General features: G+C 40.7%; 1 protein-coding gene and 1 long non-coding RNA gene across 16 annotated transcripts in view; one reads left to right on the forward strand and one right to left on the reverse strand.

Moving 5' to 3' along the window:
* Nucleotides 1-4,723: 4,723 nt before the first annotated feature.
* On the reverse strand, nt 4,724-14,878 carry LOC149973068 (uncharacterized). The gene is made up of 2 exons (XR_016490284.1): nt 14,394-14,878; nt 4,724-6,126 (listed from the first exon to the last, which is right to left on the reverse strand). It is a non-coding gene; the product is annotated as an uncharacterized LOC149973068 (long non-coding RNA).
* Nucleotides 11,656-15,626, forward strand: part of LOC110500384 (dynactin subunit 1) — a 28,239-nt gene continuing 24,268 nt past the window's right edge. For 8 of the 15 annotated variants that reach the window (XM_090214457.1, XM_090214458.1, XM_021577725.3 and 5 more), the window contains exon 1: nt 11,656-11,873. Coding sequence is in view for 7 of the 15 variants with exons in the window: in XM_090214459.1 (XP_090070585.1) it covers nt 14,069-14,140 (72 nt within the window). In the remaining 8 variants the exon portion in view is untranslated. Of the gene's footprint in view, nt 11,874-12,235; nt 14,141-15,626 lie in introns of those variants that run through there. The other 7 variants (XM_090214459.1, XM_090214449.1, XM_090214450.1 and 4 more) reach the window with 1 other exon arrangement.

Genomic DNA, 15,626 nt, shown 5'->3' on the forward strand with positions numbered 1-15,626 from the left:
CTGCTCAAGAAGGAGAGTGATGGTGCTGCATCAGATGACCTGGCATCCACAATAACCTGACCACAACCCAATTGAGATGGTTTGGGATGAGTTGGACCGCAGGGTGAAGGAAAAGCAGCCAACAAGTGCTCAGTTTATGTTGGAACTCCTTGAAGACTGTTGGAAAAGCATTCCAAGTGTAGCTGGTTGAGAGAATGCCAAGAGTGTGCAAAGCTGTCATCAAACAAAGGGTGGCTTTTTGAAGAATGTAAAATATAAAATATGTTTTGATTTGTTTAAAACTGTTTTGCTTACTATATGATTCCATATGTATGATTTCATAATTTTGATGTCTTCTCTATTATTCTACAATGTAGAAACTAGTAAAATTAAAGAAAAACCCTTGAATGAGTAGGTGTGTCCAAACTCTTGACTGGTATTGTATATATGAGGGATACAACCATCCCATCTCTGCAGATTTTGCTGCGAACATACAGAATCAATAGATAACTTGTTTTGGTACTGCCTTGTCACGCCCTGACCTTAGAGATCCTTTTTAATGTCTCTATTTTGGGGGCGTGAGTTGGGGTGGGCATTCTATGTTTTTGTGTGCTATGTTTTCTATTTCTGTGTTTTTGGCCGGGTGTGGTTCTCAATCAGAGGCAGCTGTCTATCGTTGTCTCTGATTGAGAACCATACTTAGGTAACCTAATCCCACCTGTGTCTTGTGGGTAGTTATTTTCTGTTTAGTGTTTTCTGCACCTTACAGGACTGTTTAAAAAATATATATATATATATATATATATATATATTCACATTATTTTGTATTTCAGTGTTGAGTTAATAAAAATCATGAACACATACCACCCTGCACCTTGGTCCTCACCTTCTTCCACCAACAGCCGATACATGCCTACAGTATATGTAGCTTGTTTTTGTTCACAGGTTCAGGAATGGCTGAAGAATTTTCAAGTATTTACTCGAAGCTAACTCTGCAAATTGCACTTCTGGGAGATTTGAAATATCATAGTCAATCGCTCAATAATAAAATAATACTCTTAGCAATTTTAAAAAATTTACAATCTGTAGAAACTAAGACAATAGAAAATATAACTAATGTAAAATATACTGTCAAATGTATATAGTATGTATGTATAAACTGAAAGTAGAAGCCTAAGTATTTTTGTCCATTAGTTTACTCCAATTACTGGAGTGGTGGTAGGGTTAGGGGAAAATAATATAGAAGGAACATATACAGTATATACCGCAACAAACATGAGGGATTGGAAATTGTGCAAACAATTACATTGGTGGCTTCTATCAATCTATCAGCAATATTAAAGCTGATCTACCCGCTTTAAATTACTATGGAATATTCATAATTTGATTTTATATTAAAAGCAATTTAAATAGGGTAAAAGAAAACACTTAAAAAAAAGAGATTTTTCTGCATATAATTACCAACATTTGGTAGGAAATTTGTTAGTAAATTTGTCTATAATTAGATACATGCAGCTTCTCTTCTGTCATTCCTTGATGCTCTAGAATACTAAATATAGCCTTGCTCACCAGAATAATGTAAGAAATTGATAGAATGAATGCATCATCAACAATATAGTTGACATCAATACATTTTGGGATCAGGGAGATTTTCAAATGACATCCGTTTGTTGACCAGTTTTAAGGAAATAAAAAACTGTGAAAGCTATCCCAACATGTTTCTGATAGTATTTATTTTTTTATTTTTTTTTGGGGGGGGGGGGGCAATTTGTAAGAAATGCTACGAATTCAATCTGAATTTGAATTTCTTGTGCTTAAGATCCTGGACTGCATCTTTAATATTATAATAGGCTTCAGTTACTATTCCAACTATCAGGGATAAGCAATCAGGGATATGTGGTCCCCCAGCCGCTAGGGGCCCCCCAACCCAGACATTTGTTTTTACTGTTGAGAGTTAGAATAGATAGAAGAATACAGGTGCAAGTTTGACATCTGGTTGTGCATCAGCAGTTTTTCTCTTTGTTTTGTCAGTCACTGACTACATTTTTAGATTGGTAAGTTAGGCTAGCCAGTTATCTAGAACGGCAGGAAATTAGCTTTAAAACTGCTAAAATGTCTCTCCACCCCATGGCAAAATTGGTAGAATTGCATGAAATTATCTTTAAAATGGCAAAAATGGCTCTCTCCCACATGGTAAAATTAGTAGAATTGTATGAAATTGTGCTATAAAATTGCTAGATTCTCTCTCCACCCATGGCAAAATGTTTAGAATAGCAAGAAATGAACTTTACAACATACATTTATCTCTCCGTCGCCAAGAGGGGGGGCCCTCAACCAAATCTCACTTAGGGCCCCCAAAAGGCTGCCAGCTTTTACTGTTCCCCATCTGAACTTTAAAGGTGATAGGCTTATTATGCAAAACTGAGACTGCAAAGTCTGCGTGAAAAAACAACAGTAAATGGGATAAGATGTTGACATGCCACAGTATCCAGTCTAAGATCAGCATCTTATTTGAGTTTCTCAAAACTGGGATAGGAGCTTATTCGGGTTATTGTAAACGGGATGTGATGATTATGCGTCAACTTAAAAACAGAATACATGAGTATCCCGATTAATAGCGGAATATTGGTGTGCATGTAAATGTGGTGAAGGATTTATTATAGGTGATTTATTCCATCTAGGTCTACTTTGGTTTTCATCATCGGTAGGCATATGCTACAACTGTCTTTGAGTGAGAGAAAAAAAACACTTAGCAAAACATTACTCTCTGTCACTGTGTGCGACATTGTAGGCTATTTCTCGCAGTTTCTGTCTCTCTATTTCTTATAGAGAGCTGAGAGCTCAACATTGAATTTCTTCAGTGGAACGCTTCAGTTAGTACTTCAGATGGAAGGATTGGGCTACACTGCATAGGGTCAAGTTGCACTACAGCTGAGCTACCGACACTCAGTCCTTCTCTTTTTTCTCCCACACATTTCTCACATAGTTCTGTGCTGCTGCGCTCTGCTCCTTCCTGACTGGAATCTCTCCAGAACCAGATGGTTAGATAATTATTGGACTGGAATGCATGTTAAAGTTAAAGTCCTCTCATGCCAAGTGAGTTGGGAGGATATACGAGAGCTCCAATTGAATTTCTATTTGTCAATTTGATTTCATTCAATAAATGGTATCTAATGTTATCTCCAGAGTGTTATCCTGAGGTTGAAGCCCTATGAAAGTGTAATAGTATACTGGATGCCATTTAAATATGCTAGTCACCTCTAACTCCAAAAAGCCTGTCAGACCTTTACAAATTACAGTCACGCTAACATTCAAGGTTCATCACCTTTTAACAGTCAACAGTCAAATGCAATCCATCAAGCAAATGTATTTATAAAGTGCTTTTTACATTAGCAGTTGTCACAAAGTGCTTATACATTAACCCAGCTTAAAACCCCAAAGAGCAAGCAATGCAGATGTAGAAGCATGGTGGCTTGGAAAACCCCCCTAGAAAGTCAGGTACCTAGGAAGAAACCTAGAGAGGAAAGGGTCTGAGGAGTGGCCGGGTCTGTGCCGGGTGCCAATCTGAGATAGCCTACCAATTAATTTAATAAAATGCTCTGAATATCTTTTGCATCTGAGTAATTAATGGTGACCCGTTAGTCAACATATGCAATTTAATCAGAATGGGCAAAAGTCAATCCCATTTTTTTTATAGACATTTACTATTAGAATCTATTGATCATATGTGCGGCAAACCACTACAAATATTTGAATCAGTTTTGTTTCTGAAATTGGGTTTTAATTAATTAATGCCAACCTTCTAAAGTAGACAAACTTGTTTTGAAAGAAATTTATAAAAAGTTGCTACAACTACTGTGATTATTACTACTGTGATTATTATTATTTGACCATTATGAACCAGAAAAAAAGGAGCAAGTGAGATGTCTCACTTCCTCTTCCGTCTCTGGTAGTCCACCGTGGATTTATCACGTGCACATAGTTATCCATCCAGCAGGTGTGTGGGATTAGAATGTAGGTCTACTTGTTTTTTATGTTTACATTATGTGATATCATGTCCATAGTGGTATTCTACAAAGCAAGCTAGATCTACTCAGGCTTTTATAAAGCTAGCTAGCTTCACATTCCAGGCATCTTCCGTACGGCAATGGTGGATATTGCTCGTCTGTCTGCGGCTCTAGCAGGCTTGTAACTGTATGTGCATGTCGCATATGGCTAGTTGAACGCTAAGTTCTTCATTGAGACAATGCTGAAACATCAACCCATGTGCGAGTCAGTGCCACATTTTAATTTGTACCGTAATCAAAATGAAAGAAAGGTTATTTTGCAAATTCAGCAGGCTGGTGTGAAATAGGCTTTTAGAAGTGCCATCTTTATTTGAGTTTGTCTGGGGTGTCATTCACTCCAAAAGTGAGGGGGGGGGGCACAAAGTATGTGAGGATGGCTGGGGGGTTGGATCATTTTTTATCTTTTTTTTAAATATTTTAATTTTTTTTTTTTAAAGAAACTAAATATGCTTCTCTGCATAGCTGCTAAAAACAGTGTAAAAGATTGAAAGGAATGTGAGTCTTATTCAGTACATCTGGTTATTGCTTGCTTTTCTAGTCTACCAACCTTGCCATAGGCATGCCAGCTAAAATAGTTTGACAATGTAGCTACTCTAACTTGATTGATAGGCTGAAATGGCTAACTTCATAAAATGTCTAGGTGGCTAGTAGTATTACAGAGAGACATCAACCAAAAATATGCTGAATATTTATTAAATATTTTTAACAGAATAAATCTGAGGGGGCACGTGCCCCTGTGCCCCCAATGGGGATGACGCCTCTGCAATTGTTAATGCAGTCTTTGATGTGCTTTGACCACTTTTTGCCACTCCTTTCACTCTTGTTGCGTCGTGGCCATAATACATATAATCCATAGAAGGGGTTTGGAACCCCTAACCCTGGCAATTTGACTGAAGAATGGCTGCCAGTCTTGACTTGATTGCAAACTGCAATTGATGGATTAGGCCTATGTGTCTATGGTTGGTTGCGGCTGTCAAGTTTGCCTTTTGCAAATTTCAAAATACAATCGAATTAAAAATGTACAATTTGGAAAGCAAATGCTGACATTACTAAATGTGTAATGTGATAGGTATTTTAAAGGGATACTTCAGGATTTTGGCAATGAAGCCCTTTATGTACTTCCCCAGAGTCAGATGAACTTGTGGATACCATTTTTATGTCTCTGCACAATGTCATTGTGCAATGATTGGAAGTCTATGGTAACTGCTAGCATGCTAGTTGATACCATAGACTTCCAGTCATTGTGTTATAACTTTCTTCATACTGGATGCAGAGACATAAGAATGGTATCCATGAGTTCATCTGACTCTGGGGAAGTAGATAAAGGATTTGATTGCCAATATCCTGAAGTATCCCTTTGACATAAAACACACAAAAAACATTTGATGAATGAAATATTGAATCAGTAGTCTTCCTCAAATAAAGGTGATGGTGACACAATCCTTGTGAGAGGTTGGGTATCTGATTTCATTGGTCCTCAACTTCCCAGCTAGCAATTCTAGGGAGAGAGAACATTTTTGTAATCTTACCCGTAATGTTCCTCTAATGTTTGAGTGTCCAGTTTTCCGTTAGTTAGGGGAACATTCTATCTATGTTAGTGAGAACCTTTTTTAGCATGGTTTGGTGTTAAAGTTAGAACATTCCCTTAATGTCAAACAGAACTTATATAGAACCTGTTTACAATGTTCTCAGAAAAAAATAATGTTAATGTACTAGACGCATTTAATGGGACCTTGCAAGAACATTAATGTGTCCAGTTTTCTGAGGGTTAGGAGAATATTCCATCAATGTCCCACCAAACATACAGTACATAGTTAAATCGAGTACAGGCTTAACTGAATGACAACAAAGACAGAATGCAACATGGAATTTAATTGAATAGTTTGGGGTAGGCCTTGTCTCAGAGGAATGCTCCTCAGAGCCAGATGCTGATGACATGTTGCACTCTGCTGGGCAGCTGGCATCGAAACACTCCCCCGCTGGGAGAACAGGGATCTGAAGATGGTCCTTTAGTTGGTGGTGTTGGGGAGGTGGAAGGTTGGTGGTGGTTGGGAGGTGGAAGGTCATTTGAAGACTGTTGCTGCAAAACAGCAAGTGAGAGACAGAAGGGTTGAGTTGGCATATAAATACTCCCTTAGACAGGGGTGTAAAGTACTTCATTAAAAATACTTGAAAGTACTACTTAAGTAGTTTTTGTCAGTATCTGTACTTTACTATTTTGTGACAACATACTTTAACTTCACTACATTCCTAAAGAAAATGATACTTTTTACTCCATAACTTTTCCCTGACACCCAAAAGTTACATTTTGTATGCTTAGTAGGACAAGAAAACAGCCAAAATCACACACTTATTAAGAGAACATCCCTGGTCATCCCTACTGCCTGATCTGATGGACTCACTAAACACATGCTTTGTTAGTAAATTATGTCTGAGTGTTGGAGCGCGCACATGGCTATCCATAAAAGAGGAGAGACTCTTACCAACACGTACATGTTGGTTGTTTTGCTCTAGGACTCACACAGGCTCACACAGATTAGTCTGAAAGTCCCCTGGTATCAGTATGAAAATAAATGGTAGTACACTATATATTGAGACTGTTTAGTGCCAGAAATAAGCAGTACAAATACATGTAAAAAAAAATATATATATATATTTCCTGATCTTTCTTATCGCTCTCAGATATAGGACAGACACTTTATGTACAATTGTCCACTGTCAATTTGCAATGTCTTACAATGGGCATTTACCATCCTGAATTGGACATGCTCTAATATACTGTAGAAATGCCCAATTGACTGGCTTGTTGAACTCAGGATGGACGAATAGTGATACTGGTTCCTCTCCATCGCTTGGTGGTGCAATGAGAGAAATGGAAAAACATCCAAAATGACCAGGGGTGTCCCCAATTGGCAGGACCCGGGTGGGGGGTGCGCCCTACCCGGCCATGGACCCCTAGCACCCCCCTGAAGTCATTTAGAGCCATATTAAAAATCGCTCCTGGTAACCCGTTCAATTACCAGGTGCACAGCTGTCCATTTGCAATGTATTACAATGGGCATTTACCATCATGAATTGGACATGCTCTAATGCCCAATTGACTGGCTCGTTGGATTCGAGATGGCCGAGCAGTGATTGTGGTTCCGCTCCATCGCTCGTTGGTGTTGATTTCAGCCTGTCCATTTGGTGATGGAAAATCCCTCATTAAATACATTGGAAATGGACAAATGTAAACTGTCCATTTGCAATGTCTTACAATGGGCATTTACCATCACAAATTGGACATGGTCTAATATAGTGCAGAAATGCCCAATTGACTGGCTCGCTGAACTCGGGATGGACGAGCAGTTAAAGTGGTTCCTCTCCATTGCTCGTTGGTGCAATGAGATGCAATGTGACATTGCTGCAATTGGTGCAATGTCCTGCTCGTTGGTGTTGATTTCAGCCTGTCCATTTGGTGATGGTAAATCCCTCATTAAATACATTGGAAATGTACACTGTCCAAATGTACCATGCCAATATATTATACTGCCATCAAGTTAGCCATCAGTCAATGAGATATCATAATGACACCAAATTTATAAACTCAGCAAAGAAAACATCCCTTTTTCAGGACCCTGTCTTTCAAAGTTAATTTGTAAAAATCCAAATACCTTCACAGATCTTCATTGTAAAAGGTTTAAACACTGTTTCCCATGGTTGTTCAATGAACCATAAACAATTAATGAACACACACCTGTGGAACGGTCATTAAGACACTAACAGCTTACAGACGGTAGGCAATTAAGGTCACAGTTATGAAAAGTTAGGACACTAAAGAGGCCTTTCTACTGACTCTGAAAAACACCAAAAGAAAGATGCCCAGGGTCCCTGCTCATCTGTGTAAACGTGCCTAAGGCATGCTGCAAGGAGGCATGAGGACTGCAGGTGTGGCCAGGGCAATAAATTGCAATGTCCGTACTGTGAGACGCCTAAGACAGGGCTACAGGGAGATGGGACGGACAGCTGATCGTCCTCGCATTGACAGACCACGTGTAACAACACCTGCACAGGATCGGTACATCTGAACATCACATCTGCGGGACAGGTACAGGATGGCAACAACAACTGCACGAGTTACACCAGGAACACATAATCTCTTCATCATTGCTCAGACTGTCCGCAATAGGCTGTGAGAGGCTGGACTGAGGGCTTGTAGGCCTGTTGTAAGGCAGGTCCTCACCAGACATCACCGGTAACAACGTCGCCTATGGGCACAAACCCACCCAACCCATCGCTGGACCAAAAAGTGTTCTTCACTGATGAGTCGCGGTTTTGTCTCACCAGGGGTGATGGTCGGATTCGCGTTTATCGTTGAAGGAATGAGCGTTACACCGTTACACCGAGGCCTGTACTCTGGAGTGGGATCGATTTAGAGGTGGAGGGTCCGTTGTGGTCTGGGGCGGTGTGTCACAGCATCATCGGACTGAGCTTGTTGTCATTGCATGCAATCTCAATGCTGTGCATTACATGGAAGACTCCCTCATGTGGTGCCCTTCCTGCAGGCTCACCCTGACATGACCCTCCAGCATGACAAAGCCACCAGCCATACTGCTCGTTCTGTGCGTGATTTCCTGCAAGACAGGAATGTCAGTGTTCTGCCATGGCCAGCGAAGAGCCCGGATCTCAATCCCATTGAACACATCTGGGATTGGAGGGTGCCGGCTAGTGCCATTCCCCCCAGAAATGTTCGGTAACTTGCAGGTGCCTTGGTGGAAGAGTGGGTTAACATCTCACAGCATAAACTGGCAAATCTGGTGCAATCCATGAGGAGGAAATGCACTGCAGTACTTAATGCAGCTGGTGGCCACACCAGATACTGACTGTTACTTTTGTTCAGGGACACATTATTCCATTTCTGTTAGTCACATGTCTGTGGAATTTGTTCAGTTTATGTCTCAGTTGTTGAATCTTGTTATGTTCATACAAATATTTACACATGTTAAGTTTGCTGAAAATAAATGCAGTTGACAGTGAGAGGATGTTTCTTTTTTTGATGAGTTGACGTACAGACACCAAACCCACTTTGTCCAACTCGTTAGAAGCCAATTATCACATATTTCAGAGCCGGCCCAAAATTCACAGCGCCTTCTGTCAATACCATTCAAAAAAACGTAAAACACGTAGTTATGTTCTAGCTGCGGGTCCAGTTCTGACATTATGTCTAGGCCTAGCTGAGTCGACCCCGAATCCCGGCTTGATAGGTAATTCGGTGACCAAGCAGTGACCTTAATTAGTGCTGAAAATTAACTTTTTCCGGGCATTGCTACGGGGTCCCTGGAAGAGCTATCAGACAAGAACTTTAGACAAGAACTTTCGCAACGTATAAAATGAATTGAAGTTATTGCAAATGGACGAGGCTGTTTCTTGGCCTGAGAACCTTCTAGAGCAACATTCTTTTTTGAAATTGATTTATTTTATTTGAATTTTACCCCCTTTTTCTCCCCAATTTCGTAGTATCCAATTATTAGTAGTTACTATCTTGTCTCATCACTACAACTCCCGTACGGGCTCGGGAGAGACGAAGGTCGAAAGTCATGCATCCTCCGAAACACAACCCAACCAAGCCACACTGCTTCTTAACACAGCGCGCATCCAACCCGGAAGCCAGCCGCACCAATGTGTCGGAGGAAACACTGTGCACCTGGCGATCTTGTTTAGCGCGCACTGTGCCCGGCCCGCCACAGGAGTCACTGGTGCGCGATGAGACAAGGATATCCCTACCGGCCAAACCCTCCCTAACCCTGATGACGCTAGGCCAATTGTGCGTTGCCCCACAGACCTCCCAGTTGTGGCTGGCTGCGACAGAGCCTGGGCACGAACCCAGAGTCTCTGGTGGCACAGCTAGCGCTGCGATGCAGTGTCCTAGACCACTGCGCCACCTGGGAGGCCCGGTCTGACGTTTCTTTGATGGTTCGAACGCAGGTAACTATTGCAGGCTCTGTGCGTCTGTAAGCCCTCACAGAAAATCACAGAAATCACATAAAGCTCCGAAACCCGCCTTAACGGATTCGCCTTAACCATCTTCCAAGTCTTTTCCGTTTACGAGAAACGGCCATGTCCATTTGGTGATGTTTTGTCCATTTGCCATAAGCAGCCAGTCACAATTTGGTTGAATTATCTGGTAAAAAATGTCCCAAAATTTAACATTTTATAATGCGGAAACCAAATGTCTAAGAGACTTTATTCAATGACTTCCCGGAAGACCGGGCCCTGGGGGACAAACTGAGGCAGTCGGCCTAATTTAATAACACATGCGTACGTCTAGTAAGGAATCGTACATTTCCAACATGGAGATCCTCATCGATCATACAGGAAATGCCGAAGAGTGCCCTTTAGTATGTAATGCCCAGATTGTACAAAAATGTAAATACATTTTCTGAAGCTCTAAGGGGTCTGAAAATTCATAATCAAATAGCAAAATGATGCTCGATATGACATTCTTAAAATAATTCCATATAGCTTAGTTTTTTCTGGGACACAAATGTTTTTTGAAACATTCCTATAAAATGCGTCTAGAACATTAATATCTTATGTTCTGAGAACAAGGCATCCATGTTTTGTGTATGTTTGGCTGGGACGTTGATGGACTATTCTCCTAACCCACAGAAAACTGGACATGAATGGACATGAATGTTCTTGCAAAGTTCTCATTTAACATGTCTCAAACATTAAAACCTCTTAAGGATTAGCCCCTTTTTTTTAAAAAATCGCCTAAAATGACATACCCAAATCTAACTGCCTGTAGCTCAGGCCCTGAAGCAAGGATAGGCCCTGTGAAAGGAAACACTTTGAAGTTTATGGAAATGTGAAAGGAATGTAGTAGATTATTACACAATAGATCTGGTAAAAGATAATAAAAAAATAAAAAAAAACGTTATTTTGTATTTTTTTGTACCATCATCTTTGAAATGCAAGAGACAGGCCATAAAGTATTATTCCAGCCCAGGTGCCATTTAGATGTCGGCCACTAGATAGCGTCAAGGTGTGTGCAAAGTTTAAGACTGATCCAATGAAGCATTGTATTGCTGTTCAAAATGTTGTATCAAGACTAACCAAATGTGCCTAATTTGTTTATTAATAACTTTTCATGTTCAAAATTGTGCACTCTCCTCAAACAATAGCATGGTATTATTTCAGTGTAATAGCTACTGTAAATTGGACAGTGCAGTTAGATTAACAAGAATGTAAGCTTCGTTCAGGGGCAGAACCTTGTCAGCTTGGAGATTCAATCTCGCAAGCTTTCGGTTACTAGTCCAATGCTCTAACCACTAGGCTACCCACTGCCCCAAAAGTTATGGGAACATTTGTTGTTAGCTGGGTTGTGGAGTTAGTCCTGAGTTAACCTGCCCCAGAGCAGGTTAGTTCTGAACGATTCATTGCCATAGAAATGTATCTAGCTAAAAGGTGAGACACTTTCGTGGAGTTGAACTCATTTGACCTTGCTGACTTAAACCTGATTCGTAGTATAGGGCTCAGATGTTTTGAAATGTGTTATGTATTGGGACTTGTTATTGAAACTACTGTAATAAAATTCTAATGAACACATTTCAAATGTCACTTTTGTCAGACGGACTTTTATACTGAATTCCAAAGAAGCGGAAGTAGACGACTTTTATTCTGACAAAAATGTGCAACGAACACTGCAAATTGGTGTAACGTTAGCTAGGTGGACATTGTATTTAGCTAACTAACCCTACCTGTAGATATTTTTCTAGTGTTATATCAACAAGTTCGTTGGGAAATCAGTTGATTTTTTTCAACGAACATAACTTTGTCTATTTGCAAGTAAGTAGCTTAGTAGCTTACTATCTTCTCAAGATGATTGACGTTTAGACTACCATTTAACGTTAGCATTTAGCTAACGTTCACTAGATAGGTAATGAAACTGCATTTGTTGTTGATTTAGCTACTGTAGCTAGCAGCAAATGAATTTAGTTGATAAATCACTAACGTTAGTGCTACTCTTTGTTGGAAAACTGAAGCTATGAAGAGATATTTAGTAGAGTAGTCAGGGTAGCTAACAGTACTGACAGACTAACTAGCTAACGTTAGCTGATGTGTTTGCTCGAGCTAACTTTACAATCATATTTTGACTGACTAACGTTAGCTAGCATGTTAGCAAACGTTACCATAATCTTTGGTGTAACGTTAACTGCCTCGTCCTCCGCGAAACACACCCCAACTATCTTGCTAGTCGCGCATACCCCGGTTATGTCCCTCTCACCAGTTAGCTAACTGACGTTCCCTTAACTTGAACCACTGAACCTAGCTGGCTAATTAGCTATCTTCGCTTGCCAACTGTCATAATGTTTGTGCTTGATGACTCTTTCACCTAGCTTGGTCTCGCAACTAGCAATTACATTTCGATTGTTACTTTTAAGGTGACAGCTAACTTTTTAAAAATCAAAATTGTTCATTTAAATTACAAAGATACTTTCACCTGACCTTACAGGGCAGGATGATACTAATAACCTCTGAAATAGAGGATGCTCGAGGATGAGCATTTCCATTGGTGATAATGAGCATAATCAGGAACGCATTCTTTCACACTGACTGAGTGATGTTCTTTTTTTTTAGTAGCTACAGAGATCCTTATCAGTCTACTACAGGGAGACTACCATGTTATTGTTTACTTACTGGGATTGGGCAGAATTACACCGGTTCACTTCAAAGAATTGTGACGTTTGTTGAATGCCGAAGCACTAACAATAATGGTGAGGAGGAGCTTTGCAGACTCTTTGTGTCCGGAAGTAATTTAGCCATTCATTGTACACCTTTTGCGTTCTGTAGAGTTGCTATTTTCTCTAGTTTTCTCCTGTCAATTAGCTTGTGACGTTCTTGGATTACCCATTATATGAATAAAGTCTGATTTAATCAAGAATAATGATAGTCAGTTTATAAAACGTTAAAGGTACCAGACTGTGTTCTGTCTGTTGGAAGAAAATCACTACATATCCCATTGAGCCAAGCAGGGAGTGGCTGCCAGTTGTCACAGTTCCAAGACCAGTCAGAAACGTCCAGTTAACCCTTGGGGGCTCCCGAGTGGTGCAGTGGTCTAAGGCACTGCATCTCAGTGCTTGAGGCATCACCACAGACCGTGGTTTGAGTCCAGGCTGCAACACAACTGGCTGTGATTGGGAGTCCCAAAGGGCGGCGCAGAATTGGCCCAACCATCGTTAGGGTTTGTCCGGGGTAGGTCGTCATTGTAAATAAGATTTTGTTTTTAACTGACTTGCCTAGTTAAATAAAGGTTAAATAAATCCAATCACGCCAGTGGATCTCAAAATTGAACATAGATCTGCGTTAAGTAGAAATGATATCCTTTGCCAGTGTTGTCTGATGGTTTGAACCAGTCATGACTATTCTACAAACAATAAATAATGTATGTTTCTTTCCAACGGATTTCTTAGTGAAATTATTGTATAACTAGCAAAGGAGTTTTGAAGTTGAGGGTCTAGTATTTATGAAGTTGGTCAATGGTGATAACTGGAATAGTTTAGCAAGGGAAAACTGGGAAAAACAAGCTTGGGACAGCATTTAGCTGGACGCACATGCACACTAGGTTAATTCAGGAGACCGATTGTTGTTTTTTTAGCCCCTAATATCAGGAGCTGGCAACGAAAGTTCGATGAAACAATTCAGAGACTGAAACAATAGGCTACATCAGATGATATCTATTTAAAGAGAGCCAATCGATTTACAGTCCCAAAATCATTTTTAACTGCTAATGCTAAAGGAAAGATTTAAACATTGTTTGACTGAACCCTGAATCCAGAAAATGAATGGTGAAGTCTCTTCCGGACACGGTAGACTCCTCCTCCTCACCACTCTATAGCATCCGGTTAGGCCCTCCTCTTTTGAACCCCTCTCCTGTCTCCTCTTGCAAGGACATATATAGATAAGTTAAGAGGAGAGAGAGAGAGAAGCTTTCACTCCTTGTTTTATACAATTGTTTTTGGTGATAAATAAGACAAGTCAATATGGCTGGAATGCGCAGGCGGCATTCTGTGGCCGTCCCGGCGATGGGCCTGGGTATTGGCCGGGGCAGCTTGGTGAGTCTATCTGATATTCTGCCTAAGACTAGGCTTGTCTTTAGGCTATAGCTACATTTATTTGATTGAACAAACAGCAACAGTCAGCTATTTTTGCCTATGACTAGTAATTGGCTATCTACATTTGATTTGATTTACATTTAAAAAAAATGTTGTTATTGTGCCACCTTTTGAGAACAGAACTGTATCAAGAGGAGTTTTCTTGATGATACTGCTGGCAAAGAAATGAAGATAAAATAATGGTTTTACTCACAGTGCAGGCGATACAGCAAGGTCCTGTAGATGATGATGTTGGTGATGATGATCTAACATGTTGTGGCTCCATGATCTGTTCACCTCTTCATTTGAAGAAGTCATTGTTAGGATGGATGGACTATTCCAGTTTTGAAGGGTATTTTCCTGGTGGTTCATTTTTATTCCAATGTTATTACCAATGGCATACATGGGAGCTCAGTTTCTCCTTCTTCTCTTGTTTCTAACACCATTCCTGCCATGATTGGATCCTGGCTAGTCCTCCCAGTTGTCTGCCCTTCGGACGATATCCAGAAGGCTAGCTACCGTGAATCTGGTCTCCTCTCACATGGCATTGCCTCGCCGAAGACCGAAATATGTTTCAAGATCCTCCACTGCCCCCATTTGACCATTTTTATGAATGAGTTCCTCTGTGTCTAGACAGTGAGTGGTGCTCTCTGTGTGTCTGCTGGCTGTAATGGTTACAGGGTGCTGAACCATATGACTGGGTGTGTGACTGTGTCCTCAGGCTTTCTGTGTCCTAGCAGTCAGCTGTCTGTGGCCTAGCTATCGACGAGTCAGCTGGTTGACATTCAGACAAAGGGAACTAGGCCTAATGATATGTCATCAACAATATGTTTTTTGAATTTAGTTATTGTTGTGGAATAGGCCTTTTATCATATATTTTCCCTCTCAGCTTCTTCCTAACTGTCTATATGACCTAGCTAGTAGACAGAAGTCAGCTGTCGGATATTCACAGGGAACTATTGGGGTAGCCTGACGACTCACAACAAAAATATATATATATATTTTTTTTAACTAGGCAAGTTAGTTAAGAACACATTTTTGTTTACAATGACGTCCACCGGCCAAACCCAGACGATGCTGGAGCAATTGTGTGCCGTCCTATGGGACGGCCCAATCACGGCTGGTTGTGGTGAAGTCTGGATTCGAACCAGGGTGTCTGTAGTGATGCCTCTAGCACTGAGATGCAGTGCCTTAGACTGCTGTGCCACTCGGGAGCCCACTTCTTCACTTGAGTCTGAGACTGCCAACATTGAAGTTGTTTCTGGTGATGTGAGGCATTGTGCAAAACAAAGTCATCAGCGATTGGATTGGCTCTAACCATTCAGAGTATCAAAGCCAATGATACATTTACAAATTGCTGCTTTACCCACGTGTTCCGACCCAACTCACCAGTTTCTGGACGAATCAGATGGGCCCAAATGTGTTCACATTCGGTGAAGGGTCGGGG

This window comes from Oncorhynchus mykiss, chromosome 21 (assembly GCF_057628025.1).
Source record: "Oncorhynchus mykiss isolate SJ-2025 chromosome 21, ASM5762802v1, whole genome shotgun sequence".
NCBI classification, from domain to species: domain Eukaryota; kingdom Metazoa; phylum Chordata; class Actinopteri; order Salmoniformes; family Salmonidae; genus Oncorhynchus; species Oncorhynchus mykiss.